This window comes from Thermobia domestica, chromosome 9, assembly GCF_964235325.1.
Source record: "Thermobia domestica chromosome 9, izTheDome1.hap1.1, whole genome shotgun sequence".
Lineage (NCBI taxonomy): Eukaryota > Metazoa > Arthropoda > Insecta > Zygentoma > Lepismatidae > Thermobia > Thermobia domestica.
In genome coordinates, this window is record NC_137462.1 from 133,632,657 (window position 1) to 133,658,963 (window position 26,307).

The 26,307-nt window shown below is 33.5% G+C and overlaps 1 protein-coding gene across 1 annotated transcript; it reads left to right on the forward strand.

Moving 5' to 3' along the window:
* Positions 1-3,288: 3,288 nt before the first annotated feature.
* On the forward strand, positions 3,289-25,515 carry LOC145695042 (uncharacterized). The gene is made up of 3 exons (XM_081771871.1): positions 3,289-3,444; positions 17,558-18,190; positions 25,277-25,515. Exons 1-2 carry the CDS (start codon positions 3,433-3,435, stop codon positions 18,161-18,163), a joined length of 618 nt encoding a protein of 205 aa, XP_081627997.1. The 5' UTR covers positions 3,289-3,432; the 3' UTR covers positions 18,164-18,190; positions 25,277-25,515.
* Positions 25,516-26,307: the final 792 nt, after the last annotated feature.

Below are 26,307 nucleotides of genomic sequence, written 5' to 3' on the forward strand. Positions count from 1 at the left end.
TAATTAATACTTAAGCTATGCACGAAATTAATTCCTTTAAGCACGAAATCCCCAGTTTCCCCATTTCCCTTTAATCTCTAGGCCTCACATATCAAAAAATTATCCATTATACGGTGTATGTGAATACATAAAGAACAGGAACAGTCTATATAATTGCTTACATTGTCACCCAAATTGTAACCAATGTTCAACAGATAAATTTTGTGTACTTAAATTTGTCCATGGAAATGAAACTTAAGGCTAATAAAAGACAAACTATAAATATTTAACCACCAAACACACGAAATCGGTTATGATGTTATCTATTCTTTCTCAATCTTGAGGTCATTGGATGAAGCGGTAAAAAGCAGCACAGATTTTTCCTTGGGAAGGGGAGGGGGGTACAAGCATTAATACGCGTATTTGGGCTCCCTAGGAAAAATTGTTTTCTAATTCTTGTGCCCTCTCTTTCCATCTCTCTCTTACTCTTTATGGGCCCCCTGGAGCCTGTGGACTCTCCCGCACGGCAAGGTCTGCGGGGAAGTTAGTTACGCTCCTATACCCCTTCCATACATGGCAATTAAAGGGACAATATCGATAAATCTCAAAGCCGTATGAATAGCTATTATTTCAAGGGTCCCTAATAGTAGACATTTTATTACTGAAATGGGCTTACGACTCATTTCTGTTTTATTTACCTCTTGTGTGCTGTTTTCTTTATAGAATGTAGTGAACCTGTTTGATGCTTCATTTATAATTTCATGTTCGTATCGTGTATGGAGTAAGAAAATTTTGTCTTAAAGTGGACCCCCGCTCGGACGGCGGGGAGCTTCCCAGGGGGAAAGTTCCCGACCTGCCCCCACAAGTTACGGCCCTGGATAAAAGAGACGAATGATTAATGAAAGTAAATTTTTGTAACAATTAAGCACTTCTCACTTATCATAGAAGTAAATAAACATAATCTGTAAACAATATGAGGTCTTGCGATATTGACAAAAATGGTCGGAGAAATCATCGATGTACGGGCGGATGGGCGTATATTGATTTTTGTCATTTTACGGGAATGTGATTTGAAATTTCTCGTTAACGTTATACCTCATCCTACTCACTGCAATTTTCATTACGTTGTTTCGAAAATTTGTAGGGACGAAATTCTACTACTAACTATCGACCACATTGCATTTTTGGCTGAAAGATTCGTGCCTGAATCAATTTAGTCCATTCGCCACTGGGTCATTCCATGTCAAATCACCTAGAGCAATGTGCTTCAATGTCTCAGATTCTCTTCAAATTTTTTTCATACATAAATACCAATGAAATTATGCTATTTTTTTTTCGATTTTTGGATGAGAAATGGACCGGGGGAAATTTTTTTTAAAAATGTGAATTTTGCTTCAATTTCACTTTTTGGCATTCAGCGTCATGGAACTAAAATTACCATAACATCCTTATTTTTTAAGTTATTGGCTTCATCCAAATGTCAAATGAAAGCTTAATGTTTCAAAAGTTTCATAGTTATAACTTTTGAGCAATGGCACAATTTGTAAAAAAAAAAAAACCCTAAAATTTTGTTTGTGTGCCCATTAATGTTTGAGAGTGTAACCTTTTGCAATATTTCTTAGGATCTGCTAAAAGGGCAATCATTAAGCTTTCCTTTGACATCTGGATGAGCGAAATAACTTCAAAAATAAGGAAGTTATGGTAATTTTAGTTTCATGATGCTGAATGGCAGAAAATGAAATTGGCGCCAAATTCACATTTTTCAAAAAATTTCTCTTCGGCCCATTTCTCATCCAAAAAAATCGAAAAAAAATAATTTAGCTTAATTTCATTGGTATTTAAAATATGAAAAATTTCGAAGAGAATCTGACAAGACATTGAAGCATGATAATATTTTAAAATTAGGTGGTTTGACATGGAATGACCCCACTTCCTTTTTAAAGGCAAAAGTTGGAAGATATTTTGAAATTATGAATAAGGTATACAGAAACAGTGTTAAGAATTAAGAACGCACTGATGACACTTGAATATTAGCTGGAAAATATTAATGTTTATCACTTATATTTACTTTTTCTTTAAAAGGACTAAATTAAATTTTCAGTGCTTACAAGATTTTTTAAATATATTTTTTTTTTCTAATAAGGAGTGTTTTATTATTATACTCGTATATTTAATTCAGTGTGTAATTGATGTTTCAAAATTGAAATATTACACAAAATAATCCTACACATTGCAGCTGTTAAATGTATTAAGGCTTTCTTTGCATTAAGGTTTTCTTTGGTTTATAGGTAAGTAAAATCTTATTTTTTCTGACCACAGTCCGTACTTCTTTATTACAATTATAAGTCATAACGTTACGTTATTGAAACTGTTACGACTTATTTTAATTTAATGAAGAAATACATACCCTGGTCAGAAAAATATTCATTATTTAAGTAACAGCTCCAGAGTCTAGATGGATGGAGTCCACACCACAGACAAAACATGATTTTAGGTTCGAAGCGGCCTATTTGACAATCGGTTCTGGAAGTTGACCCTCAGATAAACCACTGTTTTTACACATTTAGATTTGAGTGGTCAGAGTGGTGCGGTGGCTCAGTGGTAGAGCGTTCACCTCTGGTGCTTGGGGTCCTGGGTTCGATCCCAGCCCCCGCCAAGTGAACTTTGTGGTGGACAAACACCGTGTGCGTGGTTTTCCTCGTGGTTCTCTTATTACCTCCCACTTTCTTCATTCCACTATATCATCATTCATTACTCATTATCACCGTCTCCTTTAGCCTAACCGGCATAAACGTGGGACGTAAAACTCAAAGATTTCATTTCATTGTACTCTTTCTTTTCTTATAAAACAGGCATAGGTGGCAGCAATTGATAATTGCTTATCGTTTCTTGAAGTGCAGAATAAGACAGGTTTAATATAACATGAACATATTGGACCCCTCCCAGCACACATTTCTGGGTGCGCGCCTGATTAGAGACAATTGTTTTTCTAATGTGATTGTTGGCAACCCTGCTGCTGAGAAGTTTGAGATTCTGGAGGGGAATGAAAGATAGTAAACCGAAAGGGGAAAGCAGGTGAAGACAAAAGCCTAACTTAAAATGAGTAATATGACGGAGGAAGGTAGGAGGGATAGGAGTTTGTTACAAAGGAAAATAAAAAAATAATATCAGGGAAACGGAAGACTAATATAGTATATATCGTATGGACACTGACCACTGGCGGGCATAAGTGAAAGCGACCAGAAGCCGAGATCTTTGAAAATGGGAGTTGTCCCATAGTGAAAGTCTCGTTACATACTAAACTCTATGATCTCCTCTGACCAAAACGGGAAAAAGAGGGGGGTAACTATATATATATGAGAACGCAGAGCACCCAGTTTCTGATCTTATTTTCTCATAAACCCTTATTCTTCAGCATCATTTAGTGAAAGCAGCAGGACTGCCCTAAGCAACATGAAGGCCCTGGTATGTACATTTTTTTTGACAAATTTACCGAAAAAAAACTGCCTTTATTTTGATTCTTGGATATTAATTTTCTTTCCAAAAAAAAGTGAATTAAAAGTCTTGGAATACAATTTGATGTTTATTTCCTAGTAACAAATCAGAGGAAGTTGAGAAAGAAATGCCCGCAAGGTTTAGAAATTGTGTGTATGTATTTAAAATTCCAGTTCTTCCTCAACACAGAGGTTAATTGTCGGCCAATGTCCGTAGGAAGTGTTACAGAATAATTTCACTTTCAAAGCTATTAAGTCACATTAAAATTTACAAGGATGAAACCAGATCAGTTTTTTTTTTTTTTTAATTTAAGAAACGGAAATGTTTTCACTTTCTTTAAATTGTTAGTGATCTTCAAATGTATATAAAAGGACTCTCATCTGGAAGATGTACGGTAGTAGTAAGAATTGTGTTATCTGGAGTGCCACGATAAACTTGGTTAGGTTCTGAATTAATTCATGACAATTTGTACATAAGGCCTACAAAAATACTACCGAAATTGTATTTGAATTTAAAGTGTATTAAGAAAGTGGTTGTTTCATCGTTCATTTGAACTTAGAAAAGCACTTTTTTTTTTTTCAGCATCAAGAGATAGACTTTAAAATTACCGTATGTTACGAACTATATGATGATACGAATAATATTAATTAGGTACCTTGTGACTAAGCGGTTAGCATAAGCGCTTTTCGCGTGAGAGTCTTGGCTTCAATTCCCAGCTGGAGTTCATGTGGTTTGGAACCTATGTTAAAACTGTAGGTCCACATTTCATATAGCCTCGCTGCTAAAAGGGAAGCTAAGCTCAAAATAAAACGAATTATATTGCTAATAAAAGGGAATCGAGTTTTCCCTGCTAGTCTAGTGACTAGTGAGTGCACCTTTGGTGCATGTGATACCGTGTTCGATTCTCGGTGGAGCAGAATTGAACGCATTACGGTGGTCTGAATCCTATCTAAAACTGTAGCTCCACTTCCCATATAGCTTCAGTACCCAAAAAAGGACATTGAATTTGAAATATCGAATAAATGTTGGTCGAATCTGATCTTCTGAACTGAAGGAATAAGTGCAAGCAACTATTTGACATTAGAGAGCCTTGAACAGTATCACTTATTTTGTCTTAGAAAAGAACCATTGACATACTTCTTCTAACGTAGAAATAATACATTTCTACGTTACAAGATTAGTTAATTGAATCATAAATGATACATTTCCTGATGCAATACATTTCCCGGAAAACTTTTCGTTCTCAGAGACCTTAACAACAGGAGTATCAAGCTTTGCTTTGGTAGCAAGTCAATGATGGTTCAGCATTTAGCTATAAAATCTAGCCATTCACGTAGTTCACCTGGTGAAATTTATAACAATCCTGAATAACGCTAGGTAAGATTCGATCCTACAATCTACATATTACAAATTCATCATAGAAAGCTTACCTACTCCTAATCAGCTGTAATATATATTTATAATGTTTGAATGTCTGTCTACTTTGAGTAATTTTAATTTTAACGTTAGTCAATTTGACAGTAAAACAGTGATTCATTACTAGCACAAGGAAATTTGCTATAAACGATCAGGATTACTTCAGTTACTTCAACGAGACAATATTGTGGGAATAGATAAATAGAAACTGTGAGTGGAAAGAGGATAATATTCCAAAAATAGGAGAACATTCCACGATAGCACCAATCTCATCAGGTTTTTGTTATTTTGGGAAATGGTAAGTCTTATAGTAGGTGACAAATGTCCTATACAGATATTTTTGTATAACGAACGACATTTCGGTAAGCGATTTAGTGTCTACTTTCCCAGAAATAAGGTGTTGTGGAATATTGTTCTTCTTCCACTCGTTAGTACAATTTGCATGAATCTTTTTCCAGGAACGTAAAGGGAGAGTAGGGCTATATATTTTAATTGGCAGAAATATTAATGTGTCATAAATAAACAAATCCATAAAGTATTTAGTGGGTGTATTCTACTGGGTCAGATATTCTATATTTCAGGAATAGTATATCCCATAATTCACAGAAAAGCAAAAGTTCTTATCAACAACAGGTTTGACCAAGTAAACCCTTTAAAAAAATTTCTTGATTTTTTTAACTACTCAGCAAGTTATACTACTGTGTTTGGAATTCATTTCTAAACTCTGTTATACTGAGCTTTTTTTTTTAAAAAAAATACATAAAATCATCCAATTCTACTTTGTAGCAAACTAGAAATTTTGTATGTATCTCTACAAGAAATAAATTTGTTAATAATAGCATTGAATCCGTGAAGAACTTAGAGGATTGTATGAAAAAATGAGAATGTTTGCATAGTTAAGGTATTGGATCTTTTCAAGCATGTCAAATGCTGAGTTTTACTTTTTGATAATAGAGGTTCAAGTATTCTTAAAGATGCTTTTAAATTGATCTGAATAAATTTCAGAGAGCATCCAAAAATAAAAATACTTGTCACTCACTTCGATTCAGTGGCGAATGAATCTTGTAGGAAGTCAAATTGGTAAAAATTTAAATTTCATCACTAAAAAGAAGGAAGTTTATCTATAGTATCTTCAGTGACGTATTTAAAGGGGGGATTTCGGGCTTAAGCCCCCACCGAAATTTATATTTACTATATTAAAGTAAATGAAATATCTTGCAGGATTTTCACAATTCCAGGAATAAAATTAGCAAAGCCCCCCCCCCCGAACAAAATCGTAAATACGCCACTGTGTGTCTTAATTCTTTGTATACAGATTTCTGAAACTGTATGAAGTTTTCCCTTAGATAGTGGAGATATGATTAAAATATATTATTGATATAACTTCTCACAAAAGGTGTCATCAAAATAATAGATCAAGTAACAGAGGCTCATACATTAAACAAAGTAGGGAGTAAATAGTATAAAGTTAGGACGTGATACTTCCTTTAAAATAATTCCATATTAATTCATTTCATGTCCTAGAAAATCCCCACGAAAAAATCGAAGTGCGTGTTTAACTACAATCACTGCTTTTTCAGCTATATATTAGAATATAAATACTGTACCGTTTCCACTGAATTCTAGGGATTAATTTATGAACTTTCCAACTATGTCAGATAGAATCTCTCTACGAGCCGTAGACAATTTTTGGTAACGATTCAATGTCCCAACAATAGGTCCCATCTCCGGTCCTATTACTCGATCGAAACCAGAAATTGTGGGTTTACCTATTTTTTGTTTCAATGTTCCATTCCCTTACGGTAAAAACAGTAAGAGACGGCGAGGCCCCTCGTACAAGAAATAGGTGTTCTACCACTAAGCCACCTTGCCCAGTAAGAAGAATAGGTTTTGTCTCTGCCGTATTGAAATCTAATTGAAACCAGAATTGGTTGATGTAACCAATTTTTGATTTCAACGTTGATTCCCTATATATCAAAAGCGTTATGATACAGTGCATTTCTTTATGGATTAACAGACCCAAGAAATTACATATCCGTATTCTATCTTAGATAGAGAATATTGAATAAATCCTACTTCCTTAATAGCTCTAATCAATAAAACCATTTAAATAATGGTTATGTAATGATACGTAACAAAATATGGCACTTAAAACTACTATGGTGGATGTAGAAAATAGGATATGTAAAATGATAGGGTCCCGGGAAAGTTTACCCCATCACAGTGCCACGTGATTTGAAATGGATCTTATGATCTATGTAATGTTTATTAATGTATATGATTATTTCAAATTTGATACCCGAGGAGTAACGTGGGTCAGCGTGCGATACCCGCCTATTGTGCAAATGATTCCTGTTCATGTGAGTTTAAGGTGAACAACACTGTGTCTGTGAGCTTTCTCACATTCTCACTCTACGATAAAATGATGTCATTATTCACTTGTCTATATCACCAGCTTTTATCACCTTATGGAATATAACCGTTTCACGTAAACTGAAAGATATAATTTTCATCTGATGTAGAAAAAAATAAGTAAGTAAATAAATTTTTGAGATTTATCTACTTAGATTTCAGGCTATCGCAAAGACACTGATGTATAACTGAAGAACAGTGATTACGAAATTTAAGAATAGAGCATTTTACTTTCACTAGAAAACTTGCAAGTCGCATGTGTATCTAACTCCGTAAATAGTGTCATGATTTGATAAATAGATTCACAGGAATGACTTCAAAGAAATTAGCACATACGCCTTTATTTTTTTTAAAGCTCAACTAGGAATTAGGCACGTCTAATTAAAAATATATATATATATTATTTTGTTAAATATAAAATTTCCTAAAACGTAACATCTAAAATCATTTGAAACCGAAAATAACGATATATATATATATATATATAGATAGATAGATAGATAGATAGATAGATAGATAGATAAACCAAACAGTATATTCGTAAATAGCTGTCTGGAAGTTCAGCGAAAAGTATTTCTGTTTTCAATATGACTGTACCACATCATTTAAGCTTGGGCCGGACAAAATAGTATCCATGTATTTACACGAAATTCTTCCGTTTCCTCCATCTATTCTTTCACCATACTTGCATTTTTCGATTGGCCTCTCTGACAAAAGAACGTAATCTAGGTCACTAAAACTAAAGATGTTCCATTTTGGCTTTTGCTATGTTCATGTTTGAAACTTATTCTTATCACTTTTTTTTTTTTAAATAAGGATTTTTTTTTAAAAAATAGCATGCTGTCGGATTGCTATTAGAATCAAACTAATTCTTGAATGACCATCAAAGGCCTGAAAATGTTCCTTTTGCAAATTACAATTCTTTCAGATCTGAAATAAGAATGTGTACTATCAGTGGCGTATTTAGGGGGAAGGGGTTCCGTGCTTAAGACTCCCCGGAAATCTTTTTTACTATAGTAAAGTATATGAAATATCTTGCTGAATTTCCACATTTTCAGGCAACCACCCCCCGGAAAGTTACCAAAGCGCTCCTGAAACAAATCGTAAATACGCCACTGTGTACTATTATTGTAACTAGCCAGTATCAATTGTAACACTCCATATTTTAGATTTGTAGGAAGCAAAAGACTTTATGAAATGCTCGTTTCTTACACTAGGAGAATGGGTTTATGGAATATATTTGAACTTCTTTCTCCTATCAAAGATGAGTCTAGAAATAAACAGCATCAGGATTTATTGTCATTCATTTCAGCGATCCTGAAAAGTATGGATTGAACACTAACCCCGATCGTTTTATTATTATTATTATTATTATTATTATTATTATTATTATTATTATTATTATTACTATTATTATTATTATTATTATTTTCACATCTCAGGCCTTCCTGTCCCTACTATTCACTCCCATACCAAGAAGGGCTAAACTTGGACTTTCACGGCATTCGAAGTACCACTATTCATGTCAGCGATCCTGAAATAGTTTTCCTAAGGGTTTGGGCCCTAATATCGATTATTTTTACATGTCACTCCCATTCCCTACCAAAATGCTAAGCTAGGCCAGGGTCCACTTATGAACCAAAAATCATCAAAATTTGTGTAGCAGTTTATGGGAAGTTAAAGATCGTTACATCAATCTTTGTTTATATAGATCTACACTTTTGAACGAAAGTGTTCTTCACTGTATAAAATAAAATTTTCAAATTGACGTAATCACTGTGGTGTAGTAGTTCGTAAGGTCTCTACCTATTTAAAGAATGGCCAGGGTTCCATCTCCGCTGGGAACATTATTTATTTGTCGCTCTACTTCCGTGTTTGAATGCGGCTCAAGCGTTCATATATACAGCCTCTGTGAAATGAGTACCTTTGCGAGGTAAAGTTAGCCAAAGTGTGATGAACATTACATCACCTTCTCTACCAGGCTGAAATTGAGTAAGTGTAGTGGAGCATTACCTCCACCCTACCCACAGCTTTCATTGAGCTACCCTGTATAAGAGGAGGTATTTCAACATTTAACTTTTATTTTGAGATAGAAAACTGTAATAACACAAGGTTCATTTTTTCTGGAACGACGAAAGCACTTCATATATTAGTTTGTAAGTGATTTTTTTTTTTTTTTTTTTTTTTTGTCATACAGCCGATTAGTATAAAACAGCCCATGATATATATCTCTTGAATGATATTACGTATATATTACATCATTTACAAAAAATAAATAAATAAAGGTTAAGAGTTAATGATACTTCTATATGTGGTAGTATTTTCCTATGGTCTTCCCAATGTCAGATCCTAAGGCTTGATTGGCATATATCTTCATCAATTTTCACATTAGCAAAAAAATATCGTTTTCAGTAATTTTTTGTCGAAAATTACTCATGGTGATTTATCTTTATATATATTATTTTGATTACCTCGGAGATGTCTATTGACTTATATGTCTCATCCTTGTGCACCTTTTCCTAAAATTATAATATTGTATTTATTATTATAATTATTATTATGAGAAAGACTAGCAAATAAATGCCTTTCAATATTGCAGAAAATATATCGACATCATTTCCAACAAATACTGATGATAAATGACCATTGTCAAAGATCGTCATAAAATCTTATTCAAAGACAATTGAAATAGTACATCTCTGAAAATTGTGTTTTGTCTTGCCATCCTAGTTTCCACCTTGTTGATCAATCCAAAGATTTATTTTGCACTTTACTTCCTTCCCAGTTGCGATAAAGCTTTACACATCCCCTTAAAATTCATATGCGAGTGATGTGCTCGTCCATGTTAGACTTCTCCATTATGGGTAAATAAAATTTATGAAGCTTGAAAAAGAAATCTCGCTACAGTTTTTTTTTTCACTTTCCTATACTTATTCTATTACCCTTCCACCTTCTTGATCTTCCTAAAGAATTCTAAGTAGGAATGGGGAACAGAAAAAAGTGAGTTTACGAAGAAATGTCTTGACAACATTTTGCGTAACTTTTATTACATCAGATTCACACTCTCGCACACGTGTGTACGAATTACATAAATACGTGTTACAATATATATGGACATCTTTTTACAAGATCTGTGTGATTAGAAACTAATAACACTTAATTGGTGCAACGTATATTTTCGTCCTTAATCGTTTTTTTTTTCTTTTAGAAATTATAATATAATATAACCGTTATGTAATTTAAGCTAAAAGAAATGATAATTGGACCTACGATAAATGAATTTTGATAAACTAATTTGTGTAATGAACGACAAGAATTGTAAAATACACTTTCAGTGCGAAAAATAATGTGTTCCATTTCACACTATATCGTGGACAACATCTTGTCAATTTATTTCATTCTCATCATCTCGTACTTTCAGATACCGGGGGGATTCATGTTTCAACATAAGATCTTTTACACTAGGAGTATGCCTATCATTGCCCAAAGCCTTGGGCGGAAACCCCCAAAATCTACCTTTCCCCCGAATTTATCACGCTTTCCCCCAAAATTTATTTAATTCGATTTTCTTCATAGTAAATAAATTGTCAATCTATTGCAACAGAATAAAAAAAGAAGAATACATTATTAATAGAAACAAACGATATACCTTTTAGCGCTAAAGGAATTCGTTCTTCTCGTAAACTACACATGATAATTAGCATCAAAAAATCTAATTTTGTTCAGCTTAATTACAACTATCGATTGGTATATGTCTTATATTTGAACTTGTTTTTTTCGTTAAACGAAAATAATTTATTAAAGAATTTTATTTAGTTACTTTAAGGAATAACAGGTGGATTCAACGGTTTACTGTATTTCTGCATTAAAAAGGAAAAAAGGAAAAGCATGACTCAAAATTTTGCTACTTAGCTGTTAAGTACTAGAAAGTATGATGTGAAGTATAATCTGAGTAAGATTACATAAAATGATGTGCTGCATTAAAGAGTTGAGTTGAGTTGAGTTTAGTTTATCGTCCCTTTCAGCAGCGAGGCTATATGAGACGTGGACCTACTGATTAACGTGGAATCCAAACCACATGAGCTCCCGCCGGGAATCGAACCTGGGTCTCCCACGCCAAAGGCGCGTACGCTAACCGCTTAGCCAGGAAATGGTACTAGTATATAGTCCAACTACTTTCAAAACATTATACATATAAATAGATGAAATATGAACATAAATGGAAACCCTTCGAAGTTTTCATCGTACATTACAAATTTTCTGTGTGTTTCGTTGGTCATGCGATATAGTCCAAGTAATAATTGAGTCTGGATTATACGTTGCACCATTCTCCTATTCATCACAACTACAGCAACGATGATACGTCTCCTCAAAAGAACCGAAGCAAATAAACCCATAAACTAGAATGTTTTACTTGATCAATGCAGGGCTAAATACGTACTTTTGGGCCACACTGTATTATTGTTTATTATTTGACGGCTCCGGTGAACATAATTGTAAGGGTCGTTTCCGGTAAAATTGAATTATTAGGTGGGATGGTTGTGATCGAACCACATAACAGTATGTAGGTTGTTTAATTTCGGCAATGTACCTGAAGATGGCAGGGAAAGCCTGTTTAGTATATGTCGTAGTTTACTCGCAAGTTAGAAAGTGTGACATGCTATTATATGCCACTCATTTCTAAAAGAATCAATCGTTATTTTTCACAATTTAACTAGTTGTAATACAAGCACACTGGACTGTGATTGCTATAATTTAAGTGTAAAATTACACTTCAATTGATTCGGGTTTAAGAACCTTCAGCATCGTGGCTCATTGCTCAGGTTTCGAATCCAACCGAAGCACTCTTATCGGGAAACAAACTCAAATCCACGCCTTTAGGTTTTGGCTATGAAGAAAAGTCTGTTATGAAAGAAAGTGGATAATGTTCTTGAGTTATTGTTTATCACCGTGGTTAATTTCATAGCTTATTATTTGACGTCATAATTGACAACAAATCATCTTACTGCATTGAGGTAATCATTACAATATATTCTGTAAGTATACTAAGCACACAGGTACTTATTCTTTTTTTCGTTAAAAGAAAACAAAACATTGAAAGCGACAAATTCACTTTCATCAGTGGAGGCTCTTGAGGGAAGTCACTTCTGTAAAAATTAGAATATTATCGGTTCCTAGGCAGGGGCGGATCCAGGGGGCGATCGGGGCAATCGCCCTCCCCAGAAGAGGAAACTTTCTAATTTGATATATATAAATAAAACCCATCCGAAAGTTCAAAACCCTTGAAAGTAGCAGTATGACAACCCACCGCCCCCCCCAGAAGTCGGTCCTAGATCCGCCCCTGTTCCTAGGTGAGGGAAGAAAACTCGACTAATATAATATTCTATTACGACATTAGTCAAGTTTTCTTCTCTTAGCTTGTAGTGACAAAATTGTAATATTTGCCGATGTGTGACTTTCTGCAAAAACTGGCAATTATTTTGAACCCTTGGTATAAAATAATATATAGTATAAATTTTAAGAAAAATACATGCATTATGCTTTACTAGACTCAGAATCTGCTATTGTGTTTAGCTGATAATGTATCATAGAACAAGAAACTATTCGAACCTTGTCTACCCAGTTTTCTTTTCCAAGTGTATTCAAGCTGTTACAAAATAAGAATCACTAGAAAAGTATTTAGTTCTGATTCTTCTTGCAACAGCTACTGTACGTAGGTATTGAGTTATAAAATAAATCTTTAGTTTTAATTGCAAACTACTTTATGCTTACGAATTCGAAACAGAGGAAATTAACTTAGGTTGTAGGTTTCAGTAAAATATACGAAAGTAAAAACAATTCATGGTTTGTGTAAATGTTCTTCCTCCCATCTATTGTCAAACACTACGAACAAAAATAGTTTTATAGTAGTGATAACTCGAATCGTAGAAGAAACATGGTGATACGATCCATAAATATCCCGTGTAAATAATGGATTTCTTTATTCTTTGATATTCGCATCATATTAGCTTTTTCTTCAACTGAACGTTTAAATATTTGAGTAAAGTCTTATGCAATGAATCGACTAAAAATAAATAGGTTAAACGGTTATCGAAATTTTTGCACTATGTCAGGACTGCCAATTGAATGGGTGAGTTGAAAAAGGGACATATTCCAAAAACCTCAACTTTCAAACATGGGTGGAAATATGAACACATTCCAGAAATATCTTCGATTTTTCACACATACGTTCCCGTAGACTTCAGTAAAGAGGACGTAAAATTAATGAATGCCTTCCTTCTTCTTGTCAAGCGGTGTAGGTACATATAAAATGAATATAACCATCCCGGTTTTGCTTGCCTATTTTCTGGAATGTGTACCTTTTTCAACTCACTCGTTCAATTGTACTATAGAATGTTCACTGTTAAACGCAAAACTACCATAATCCAGGACAGCAGTTCTCAACCATTGTATTGCGACACATTGGTGTGTCACGGAGTTCCCTAGAGAGCGTTGTGATATTTTAGAATTTAAAAATCATGAAGAATTTACTAATAATTAGTTAAAAAAAAAAAACAACTTTGAGATCAGACTGTACTAGTCAACACCACCAGTAGCAGCAATAATGCTCAGTACTACATACAGTCATTACATCACGGATGCAAATAACCATCTTCCCACTTTGTCTAATTCCCATTTTGCCTAACAATTTATCAGCTGTCAATCAAAGATGATAATAACATCTGCCATTTTAGGTGAAATGCCAATTCCTATTTGGCCTAATTCCCGTTACGCCTAACGATCCTATCAGGATTGAAGTACTCCCTAAATAGATCTGACAGTACTTCCGTACTTATACATAAATAAGTGACAGAAACTTACATTCAAAAGCAAATTTATTTCAAATAACTATAACAAAATATTTCAAGTATACAAAAATAACTTACACCAAAAAAATTACTACAATCAAATTAACAACATATCATAATGAAGAACTAAGTTTACTAAAAAAAAAAAAGAAAAAAAAAAGAAAAAAAACATGATACTTATTTCGAATGACTATAACAGGAGATATTTCAAGTAAAAAATATTGTAACTATACAGTATAAATATACACACAGTCGTCCAGCAGCATACATAAAGGTAGATAGCCTTTGTCAAAAACACAACATCGGGTATGGATTCGATATATTTTGTTACACAGAATCCCAATTTCGAAACCCCAGGACGATTGACCGTGCCAATTTCTTTCTTATGGGTGGAAAATTTGAGCAATTTTGGACAGCGAGGATACATGCAACACAACCATACAAAAAAGTCCTGTGCAGCGGTCCCTTGGGCATGGTTTGGATGTACTTTGTGTTGCCCACATAAAATAAAATTTTTTGCCTATACTAGAAGCTGACACGATCAATCGTTCTGGAGTTTCGGAAACTGGATTCTGTGTAACAAATACATTAAATCCATACTCTGGGGTCCGATGCACAGAACCTCTATTTTATTTATTTATTTATTTATTTATTGCGTATGGCTGTGTGTAATCGTTGCTTTTGTCAACAAGTTTCTGTGACTTATTTACTCGGCGTAATGGGAATTGGGCCAAATGGGAATTGGCATTTCACCTAAAATGGCGGATGTGATTATTATCTGTGATTGACAACTGATACATTGTTAGGCAAAATAGGAATTAGGCCAAATGACGAGTAAGTTCTCGCCTACTCTCCCGGCGAGAGTGGTTTATCGATATGGGCGAGTTTTTAATTTCACTATTATAATACCAAAGGTTCTAAATGATTTCTATTTTGGGATGTAGGCTATTAACTTTTTATCTTGGGCTAGTAAAATTTTGTTGGTTATTTGCATCCCAGCATTACATTATAAAAAGTTATAGGGTTATACTATCATAATTTATATTATTATTATTATTATTATTATTATTATTATTATTATTATTATTATTATTATTATTATTATTATTATTATTATTATTATTATTATTATTATTATAACAATATCAAACAAATGTGTCGCGATGTCGTGGGTGTTCAATAAAATGTGTCGTCGGTCAAAAAAGGGTTGAGAACCACTGATCGAGAAGATGCGACTGTCTGTTTTCCTTCGCTTAAATATTGAAGAATTAGTTGGATATGGAATTTTATAGTTTTCTTTTCCACATAGAATATGCAGCTATAAATATGTCCACTAATACTTCCTAGTATTCTCTAGTATTACTTACCTCGTACTCTTTGTCTCCAGGTTCCGAGATAACTCTGCCATAAACATAGCTTATACAATCACTGAATAGTGTTTGTTCTCTTGTTTCAAAAGAACAACTTTTTCACACTTCACATTCTATTAAATTAATACTTGTAAGAAACAACGTTTATCCTCTTGTGAGAATAATAACCGGAGGGGAATAATAATTAATGATGTCATAATCAATTTTAAGAGCGTACCATAATGCAAGATACCATAATTTTGTTCAACGCGCACAAAAAGTACGTGAGCTGGCAATTTGTAATTATAAGATTATCTATAATTTAAAGGTGAACTGTGATCCTTTTATATTGTGTTAATCCGCTATGTTTCATGTTCTGTTGCAAATGTGTATCTATAGCTTCCTCGTGGCACTATAATTCATATATATAATTTCACTTTTCTTGCTTTAAATACTTCTCTAAGACATTCGGCGTTTTTATTTTCTTGTCTCAAGCCCAAGTAATTGCATACAGATTTATAATATGCGTGCGAACGTATGTGCCATAAGAGAGATTATTCTATTCATGCTAAGAACAAGCATAAGAATGTTCTTTTCTCCCTTGTAACTATTTCCTAAATTGTTCTACTCTCTTATTTTCGTACAGCATACACAAATAATTGAGTATACATTGACAATAAGTATACAAACTGATGTCCCATGAAAACGCTTGATTACTCATCAAAAGAAAAAAATGACACTATTATGTATTAGACACTGACATATAATTCCTAACTATCCATTAATATGTGTTTCCTTCTGGAAAACTAGAAGTCGAGTTCCTAGAAAAGTATGAAAGTTTGGCCCCGTAGAATTTGAAATCTTAATTAACAATTTCATTCCTTTTAGGGACCATAGTTAGCGCTCTACTGAAGTAGGACCCAGATTACATTTCTGTTTTATCTTAGGGAAACATATTTTGTTGAAATGACGGAACAGCAGAAGCACCATAAGTTACTTTAAGTTCTTTTTGAAACTTTATGGTGAGCCCATTCTATATTTCAAATATTAAATTGAGGAGACAATATTTGTCACAACTAAAAGCCTATAGTAATATATACGCTATTATTTCTGGAGGTCCAAATAGTAGACATTTGAAATACCATGTTATGTCATTTGAAGGGTAAGGAAAAAACAAGAAAAAAAAACAAGGAATGTCCATGTATGAGCTTTTTCGGGTGCTTTGTCCTATCTGTTGGTGACTCTTGGTTCTATTTGACTGTATATACCATGCATGCGTAGATGTAAAAATATCCATGTAAAAAGGGGCAAAAGATGTAACTAACCCTATTCTTTTTACACGGTTTTCAATGTTAAAACGCCGTTTTCTCGAAAATGCAGTTTTGTGACATTCCTTCTTTATTCCCCTTACTCTTCATTTATGTTTCAGTTATGAGTTTTATATTTTTTGTGATGAACATGCTTTATTTATGCATTCTTGTCAGCATTGTATTACGACGAGGAAGGTAGTTTTATCTCTAAGTGGGTCCTTACGAACAGCAGGGAACTAAAATGGGGCACTTTCCTCCCTGCTACCCATGAGTTACGGCAAACGTGTAAAGGTTACAGTGGAGTAGTGTAGGTTAGGTTAATAAACTAAGGTGAGGTAGGTTTAGTTAGTAGAGTAGGTTACTAGGATAGGATAGCTTAGGTTAGGTTAGTGGATGTATATTTTATTTACAAACAGCTTTCATGTTGTTTTCGCAGTGTACAAATTCCTACAGCACTTGGAATTGATTCACACTAATAACTACACGTGTAGATATAATATACACCTTCCACACATTGAACAGAAATTCTCCGTCGCTGGAAATTAATATCTTAGTTTTGTTATATACTCACTGATTATAACTGTAAAATTACTATTTTTATGATGATCCATTGTAAAACTGCTCAACCATATTAAGCTTTATGTCAACGTCTCATATAAGATTAAAAGGAGAAATTAAAAAAAAAAGTGAATAGTTCATTAGAAACATAAAATTGTTGTTTATTGTTTTAACGGCTATTTTCTTGTAGGTCTTTTTGGTACTTCTGGCATTCTGCTCTGCAACACCAGAAGACAACAAAAAGAAGCAGGAGAAAAGAGGAGTTTTCGGATTGGGATACGGTCTGGGATATGGTTTAGATGGTTTTGGCTATGCCGGAGGCTTCGGCTACAACGGCTTAGGTTTAGCAGCTGCACCCCTTCCAATCGCCTCCAAAACAATCACAGTTACAAATCACGTTCCTGTTCCCGTTCCACACCCAGTAGCTGTCCCTGTTGATAAACCTGTAGGTGTTCCTGTTCCTCATCCAGTACCAGTTCCAGTAGAAAAACCTTACGCTGTTCCTGTGCCTCACCCTGTTGCTGTACCAGTCGAGAAACCTGTCCCTTATCCCGTTGATAAGCCAGTTCCAGTGGCCGTTCCTCATCCTGTAGCCGTACCAGTAGCTAAACCATACGCTGTTCCTATTCCACAGCCAGTTGCAGTACCAGTAAAGACACCTGTGGCAGTACCAGTAAAGACACCAGTGGCAGTTCCTGTTCCTCACCCAGTTCCTGTTGCTACAAAGGCTATTGCGGCTCCTTTACATGTAGGATTGGCAGGATATGGATTGGGCTACGGTTATGGATTACATTAAATTATGAAAGAATATGTACATATTAAGGTATGTGAATGGTCTACAACCATTTATCAAGTAAGAATTAATATTGAATTTGTATAAGTAAACATAAGCTATCTTAGTTTGAACTCCCTATTATTTGTGAGAATTACTTTCATCTACTTCTAACGAAATTGGGTATTCTAGTAAACAATATTGCAAGCAAACTAGCGTATGTCACGTCAGCCAATATGGTTGTAGTTATTGTTTCATTATGAAAGTTGATTTTACTAGAGAATTCGTAATGATTGGAAAGAGAGTGATGACCAGGTTAGGTTCAGGTGAAACGTGGAATCGCCAAAAGAAAGAAAATATTAAATATATTTCATATTTCGGACGTTGAAAGACTGGCATATAAGGAAACAGATAAAACTGCACTGTTGCAAAGAAGCTTCAGGAAAATAGACTTTTAGAAAGAGATAGTGCGGGACAAGAGAAATGAATCTATCGTATTAACCTGCAGAACAGCAGCTCTGAAGAAAACGCAGAATCTGAAAGTGGAAACGATTGACTCGATGCTATGATCCCAATGAAGAAATGCTAGCATCGCAATGGAGAAATATCTAAGAACAGTCGTGAAATGAAATATATTCTTAATTCAACATCCCACGGTCCTGATCTGCAGGTTAAAGCAAACGGATATTAAATGTAAATTAATAACTATGGAAGAGTTACTAAATCTAAGATAATAAGAGAAAATGGAATAACCCTTATAAAACTCACGAAAGCATTTTCATCAGAAGCTTTTAAGAGTTTGAATCGAATCAAGAACCCTTACCATCAGAAATGAGTGCTCTATTATTGGATCATCGATCGTTTCCTCCCACTTTCTACATTCCACCATTTTCATTCATTACTCATCATCACCATCTCCTTTAGCCTAACCGGCATAACCGTTGGACGTAAAACTCAAAGATTTCATTTTTCTATGCCTATTAACTAAGAATTTGTGATATTTATTTATTAAATGTATACGGAGGTTTGGGTGAAGTATAGTAAAAGCAAACGTTTAAATGAATTAATAATTATTACATATAAATTGGTTTTGGGCCAGCATTTATGATGACGATGTGTTGGAAAATTTTAATCATGTTAAAGCTAGTTTAGAGAGATTGTTAAGTAGGGATGGAGAGTAAGTGGTTACATTATATGATAGGATGTATGAATGTGAGGATGTTTACATAGAGTGCATAAGAATAATGATGAAATATTCATATAAATTACGTGAACACAAGCATACAAAACAAAAGTAATTGGTTATGAATTTCTGATAGCTAAGTATAACGGTAAAGGTTTGGTGTAACTCTTGCTAAGATAATGCTAGCGATGAAGATTATTATACGGGAACCCCCAAAGCTGTTGAAAGATTAAAGGAATAGAAGTTCACGTATATCCATGTTTCTTCCTAACGATCCACAAAATACAATTTGTTGATTTATGAGTTGTGTATTTCCTTGTTATTGAACTTTTCATTTATATTAGTGTGAGATCATTTACAAAAGTTTAAAATGCATTTCAATCATTACTTGTATAGAGGTATGAGTGATTGAAATGGATGTGGGCAGTGTTGAGCTTAGCCAGAACTGTTTCTTTTGGTTTAACGCCCCACGACAATGATTTCAAGCTAAGTGGGACGATGATAATGATCATGAATGGAATGGAGGTAATGGGATGAAGCGGGAGGACCCCGAGAAAGCTCTTTATTCATTACAAATTCCGCATTCTCGAAGATATTTGAACTAATTATCCGTAAACACATATATTTTAATGTAAGAAATATCTTAAATGAGTCTTAATATGGTTTTTATAAGGGCAAGTCAATTGTAACAAATCTAATTAATTTTAAAGACTTTATAACGCTCTGAAAAATAAATTGCAAGTAGATGTAATATACATAGATATATCAAAAGCTTTCGACTCTGTCAGTCATAAGTATCTCATTAGCAAGTTATCAAATATTGGTTTGCCACCTTTGTACATTCACTGATTTGAAAGCTATCTGTCAAACAGAACATACAAAGTTAAAATCAAACCTGTACATTCTAGTGTAGGCTATATAAAAAACGGAATACCACAAGGGTCGCCCCTGGGCCCTCTCTTATTTTCTTTATTTTTAAATGACCTTACAGAAAAAATCAAATACACTAAAATTCTCCTAAATGCTGACGATATTAAGTTGTTCAGATTAGTCAACAATGAGTTCGGTAATTATTTACTGCAACAAGACTTAACTGCAGTAAACACGTGGTGTAGAAACAATTTTCTAAAAATTAATTATAAGAAAAAATTTATGACATACATCAATAAAACTCACTATTATGTCAGTAAATATGAGGTCAACGGTGTACAAATAGAGAAAGTAAGCATTATTAAAGACCTAGGTATTACATTTGACAGTCAGTTATGTTTTAAAATGAAAATGAGCTACTAGTCACATAGTTATGAATATTGGAAAGTCTTAGGAACAGACGAAAAAATTTCGACAGAGTATTCATGCAAAAAATACTAGATAATGTTTATATCAATGAATACTGTTTACAAAACATAGGTTTTTGTACCAAATTATAGCATAAGAAATACCATGATTTTAGTTCCTCTGAATTGGAAATGTGAAATTTTAAAAAAGATTGACATATTCTTTAAGCTCATTTTAGACTTACTGTATTAAACAATGTGAAAGTTTCATGTGATGTGACTGATAGTTTTTAATCAATGACGTTTAGAAACATTAAGCCAAATGTAATTTTATGACTGCTGTTCTTAGCTTCTTGTTGTTTTAGATGGATGGAGAACTTGATAAGTTTCACTGCGTTGACAAGGAATTTTTTCTGCTTAACTGACTTTTATCTACATTGTGTTTTATATTAGTACTATTCTTTTTTGTTTTCTTACTTATTATTATTTTTAGTAGTATTATTATTCGATCGCATACTATGATACCACGTGCTGTATTTTTGCCAAAAGCTGTTCGCGGCACTAAAATAAAGATTATTATTATTATTATTATTATTAGTATTATTATTATTATTATTATTATTATTTAGCTTCCTGTGCGAGTTTGAATTCATAAAGAAAAATCACTCACAATAGTGCGTTCTTCTTGGTGTATTTTCATACGACTCTGTCCAACAATACACCACCTCTCGTTTGGCTGGATGTGTACAGAGTTTGTGACGTAAAAACGCGTGACCTTAGCGCTCATCACTGTGCTATGTTGCTAAGCTGAGTTTTCCCATCAAACGTCCAAATGGATACTTGATTCGAACCAACCTATACTTAATCCATTAATACCTGATCTTCTGTTGAATAAAATCGACGATGATCACCTTTTAGTATGTTTATTTAAATTCATTTATAAATAAATACAACTGTAACTTTAAGAAACAATTTTTTTAAAAAAAGAAAAATTAACAATACTGGTAAATAAGAAAAGGAAAAAGTTCTGAATTTGAACAGTTTGTATATATATGTTCACGCACAGACATCGTGGCTGAGTTCACGCATAACTTCGACATACTTGCACCAATTCTGATTACTCTTTTCTTGTTTGAAAGACCATATATTTCTGATGGCCGCACATAAATTTCATCAGGATGTAATGATAGCCTTTGGAGTTAGACGAAACGCCTATGTTTAGCAGAAGGAGTCCAGCTCTTTTCTCTAAAAAAGGTTACAATTTTGGTAATTTCTGTTCATATTCGGTTAGTTTAGGGTAGGGTTGCTTAGTTTAAGTTAGGTTAGGCTAGTTTAGGTTATGTTAGGTTAGTTTAGTTTGTGTTATATTAGTGTAGGAGTCTCGCATAATTTTCCAAAAAATGATAGAATTTCGCTTATTTCTACTAATATTACGTTAGTTTAGGTTGGTTCAGATTAGCTTACGTTAGTTTATGTTAGGTGAGGTTAGATTTGGTTACGTTATGTTACGTCTAAATACTTGCATCACTCATTTCTCCTGTAAATTTTGCGTTGATTACGTGCTTCTGGACCCCTTGTACTAAACATACCCCGACCAAACATTTAATAGATATAGTGTTGTTAACCGTAATTAACGGACTTTAATATGCATATACCTAGCTATTTACGCATAACTTCGAGATAGCTGCACTACTATTAAATATATTTTTAAGGACCACTACTTTTCTAGTGATCCCACATTAACTTCATAAGGGTCTAACAATAGTCTTCGGAGCTAAACAATGAAACTTGTCAATGGTTAACAGTGTTCTTCAATAATTTAGTGTATTATCAGGCATAACCAAGAAAAGTGCACCGATTTTAATGATTCCTTATACTTCAAAGAGTATTCTTTCCTTGTACTCCCATTAGAGCTTCAGAAGGATCTAACGATAGTCTTGGGAACTAAGTCATAAAATTCCTCAATGGCTGACAGTGTTCATACCATAATTGTGTGTATCATCACACGCGTAAGTTCAACACAGAGGCACCAATTTTAATAATTCTTCTTTTGTTTAAAATATAATTCTTTCCTTGTAGTCTCGTATAAACTTTACAAGGATCTAATAATAATCTTCAGAGCTAGACTATGAAACTTTTCAACGTCTGACATTGTTAATATCGTAATTAACAGCCTTCATTGTGTACATGTTTACGCATAATTCAACTAAGATGTAGGCCTACCGATTTTGATGATCGTTTTATAGTTTTTAAAGAGAATTCAGGATATGATTATAGTTGGAACATGAAACTTCTCAACAGGTAATCGTATTTCTATTCAGTATAATCCCGTAACTCGTAAACCGTTATGGTCATGTAGGTTTCGTAGGCTGACCCACTTTATATGGAGTTAGTGCCCTATCTCTAATTAAGCTATTCAACTAACTCACAATTATTTTTAAAATAAAAGATGGCGACAACCTATGACAATTTGTTTTGGTAATTAATTCTTATATTTTAATTGAATTACTCAATTACTGAATGATTTTAATGGTTTGTTACATTTATTACGATCTATAAAGATGTTTACAAAAATATCTTGTATAACTTACTTGTTGATATTTCAATCAACATATAATAGATTTTCTCAAGTAATTTTTATTTAAATTAATCTATTAATGAACAATAGCAGACAAGTAGTTTGTATAAGAACATGTGTCTTTTCTTTCTTTGGAGGTTCTACGAGATGATTTGGCGTGGATCTTTATGGTGTCTGCGTTATGCTAAAATACTACTTTACAATTCCAACATAATCTGCAATGAACAAATTGATGAGCTGGTTACAATTAAAATGTTACGTCAGTCTTATACACGTAATGGATATATACAGTTTATGGAAAGCCGTATGCCGAAGCAAAAGAACGACTCAAATTCTTGTCTACCTTCTCTTTCCCCTGAATTCCATTTCAATATCTGTTAAAGACTAAAGCATAGTTCGCATACCTGTCATTCTCTCTCTCTCTCCATCTCTAACTTGGGTCGATATGCCAATATCAATGCCTAAAATTTATTACGTTGTGGTCAAAGAAGAAGAAGCACATCTTATAATAAAAATCGAGATAAAAACACCACGTAATTTAACATCGCTTTTCTTAGTAAATTCATCCTTGGAAGGATTAACAATTTTGCATAGTTATCATATTTCCAGTTAATAATTGCTTGAATTAGAGTTTAACGTCCCTTTCAGCACCGAACTATGTTACACGTAGACCCACAGCTTAACGTGGGATCCGAACCACGGATATTCGAATCGAATTCAGTTCTCCTGTGCTAAAGGCGCGTACGCTTACCATATAGCCTCAAGAAAGCTATTTTCATTTAAGTTATTATAGTCACTAAAGACTACTGCTCTTTTAATCACCATGAGAAAGGTAAAATTACGTGCAACGTGAAATCATAGCACAAGAAGGATATATAATTAGCATATCTTCTCTATGATACCTAGCAGGTATCCCTACATTTTTCTAATACGTCCGTTACATAAGATATATCTACTCTTCAACTTTCTTAGTGATTTAAATCTCCAAGGGTTTACTCTTCAGGGTACGCCTCAGGTCACAACGTGCTATTATTGCATATATTCTACACTTCTAGTACAAGTTTTTACTTATACTATCTAGAATTAAATTTTTCAATTTTTCTTTCGCGGTCTCACCATTGAACATTCTAATTATCACCCCTCTCTTGTGGGCGCCCATGACTGGAGAAAATGCTGCTGTCAGTCTAGGCGCAACCTATTCTCAATAGATTATACCTGAAATAAAGTTCCAATTACAGATATTGCACTAGCGAATGGGAATCTTGACTTGAAATTTACTATACTTCAATGTCAATATTTTGAAGCTGAGGTATAAAAATATGGCCTATGTTTAGCAGAAGGGGTCCAGCTGTTTTCTCTAAAAAATGTTAGAATTTTGGTAATTTCTATTCACATTTGGTTAGTTTAGGGTGTTTAGGTTAGTTTAGGTAAATTTAGGTTAGGTTCGGTTAGTTTATGTTAGGATAGTTTATGTTATATTAGTGTGTGGGTCCAGCATAATTTTCCAAAAAATGATAGAATTTCGCTTATTTCTACTAATATTAGGTTAGTTTAGGTAGTTCAGGTTACCTTAGGATGGTTTAGGTTAGGTTAGGTTAAATTTGGTTACGCTATGTTACGTCTAAGTACTTGCATCATTTATTTCTCCTGTAAATTTTGTGTTTTTTTACGTGCTTCTGGACCCCTTGTACTAAACATACTCCAAAAATATATTTAGTACACGGTAGTAAAGTAGTTAAATATTTTATAATTACATTGGATTTAATGTGGAAATAATAATAAGAAAAACTGAAATTCATACGGTACTCATAACATGTATTTTTACCAGACGATACTGATATTTTGTAAGATAAGTGCTTGTTTTCCAGATATTACGTGCATTCTTGAAGATAAATATATTGTCCAGATGTTACATGTACCTTGCATTTTATTTTCAAGATGTTACGTATATTCTTTAAAATACGTCTATTATTTTCCAGATTCACATATCTATCTTTTAAATTTATTTTATTTCAGATATTACATGTATTCCTTAAAATAAGTGTATTCTTTTCAAAATGCTACATCATCTTTAAAATAAAACGTATATTGTTTTTCAGATGTTACTGAAACATGGAACTAAAGCATTTGTCATATGAATGCCAGGGATGTAAGCGGGTAGAAGAGCGAGCCGTAAAGACAAGCACATCATATATTTTCTCATCATTATCTTTTCTTAAAAATTACTTGTACAAAGCATTGTATCTCACTTGTATTAGATCTCTGCTTGTCAGAGGACGAAACATATTTTGTGTAACATTTTTTATTATATAATAAAATATTATTTATGTATAATATATTTCTTTATGTTATTTACAGTGTTTGTTTATAGTCTTTGATAGTTATTGGATTGAACAACGAACACATGACATGATTCTTTCTGAACATGTAAATTAAGATATTAATAGGAGCAAAAACCGCTATTTACTAGTTTCGAAGTTATCAAGTATAATTTCTATACTTTCAAATTTCTTAAGAATGCAATTTGGATTTAAACTGTAGTCAGCAGTATAGCCAGCAAATTTTTATAGAAAGGCATGTCTTTTTCAGGGAGGGAGATGTTCCTTTCACATAAAAGCAAGTTTAATAAACCCATAACAGTTGTACACCATTTTGGGCCCTGGACCTTATTTGCTTCTCCCCCATTGCTACACGAAAACTTCTGAAAAATTCTTAAAATGGATTGTGATATACATGTGTTTGGTTTCATTCGAAAACTTCGTTCATTCTGAAGTACAAACCATGAGTATAAGTAGGGTACGAGTAACATACTAATTGAAAGGCTTCATTTTTTTAATGACAATTATGTTGGTTGTGATTTTAAAAGGGTTAGTAGCACTAAGAAATGACGTGTGGTAGAAAATTTCTGACTTCATTTTCGGAACTTAGGAAACAGAAATACGTGAGAATCATTTGAAATTCTGTATTTAACAAACTCATTCTTGGTCAATGTTAATTAGGCCACTAATATATTAATCATGTATGTATAATTTCATGAGACTTTACCGTGATTACTTCAAGGGTGGATGCAGAATGGACTCCTGGTGAACGGGGTGGCTGTAAAAGAATCTCGGTTTCTTTCTCACCGGGC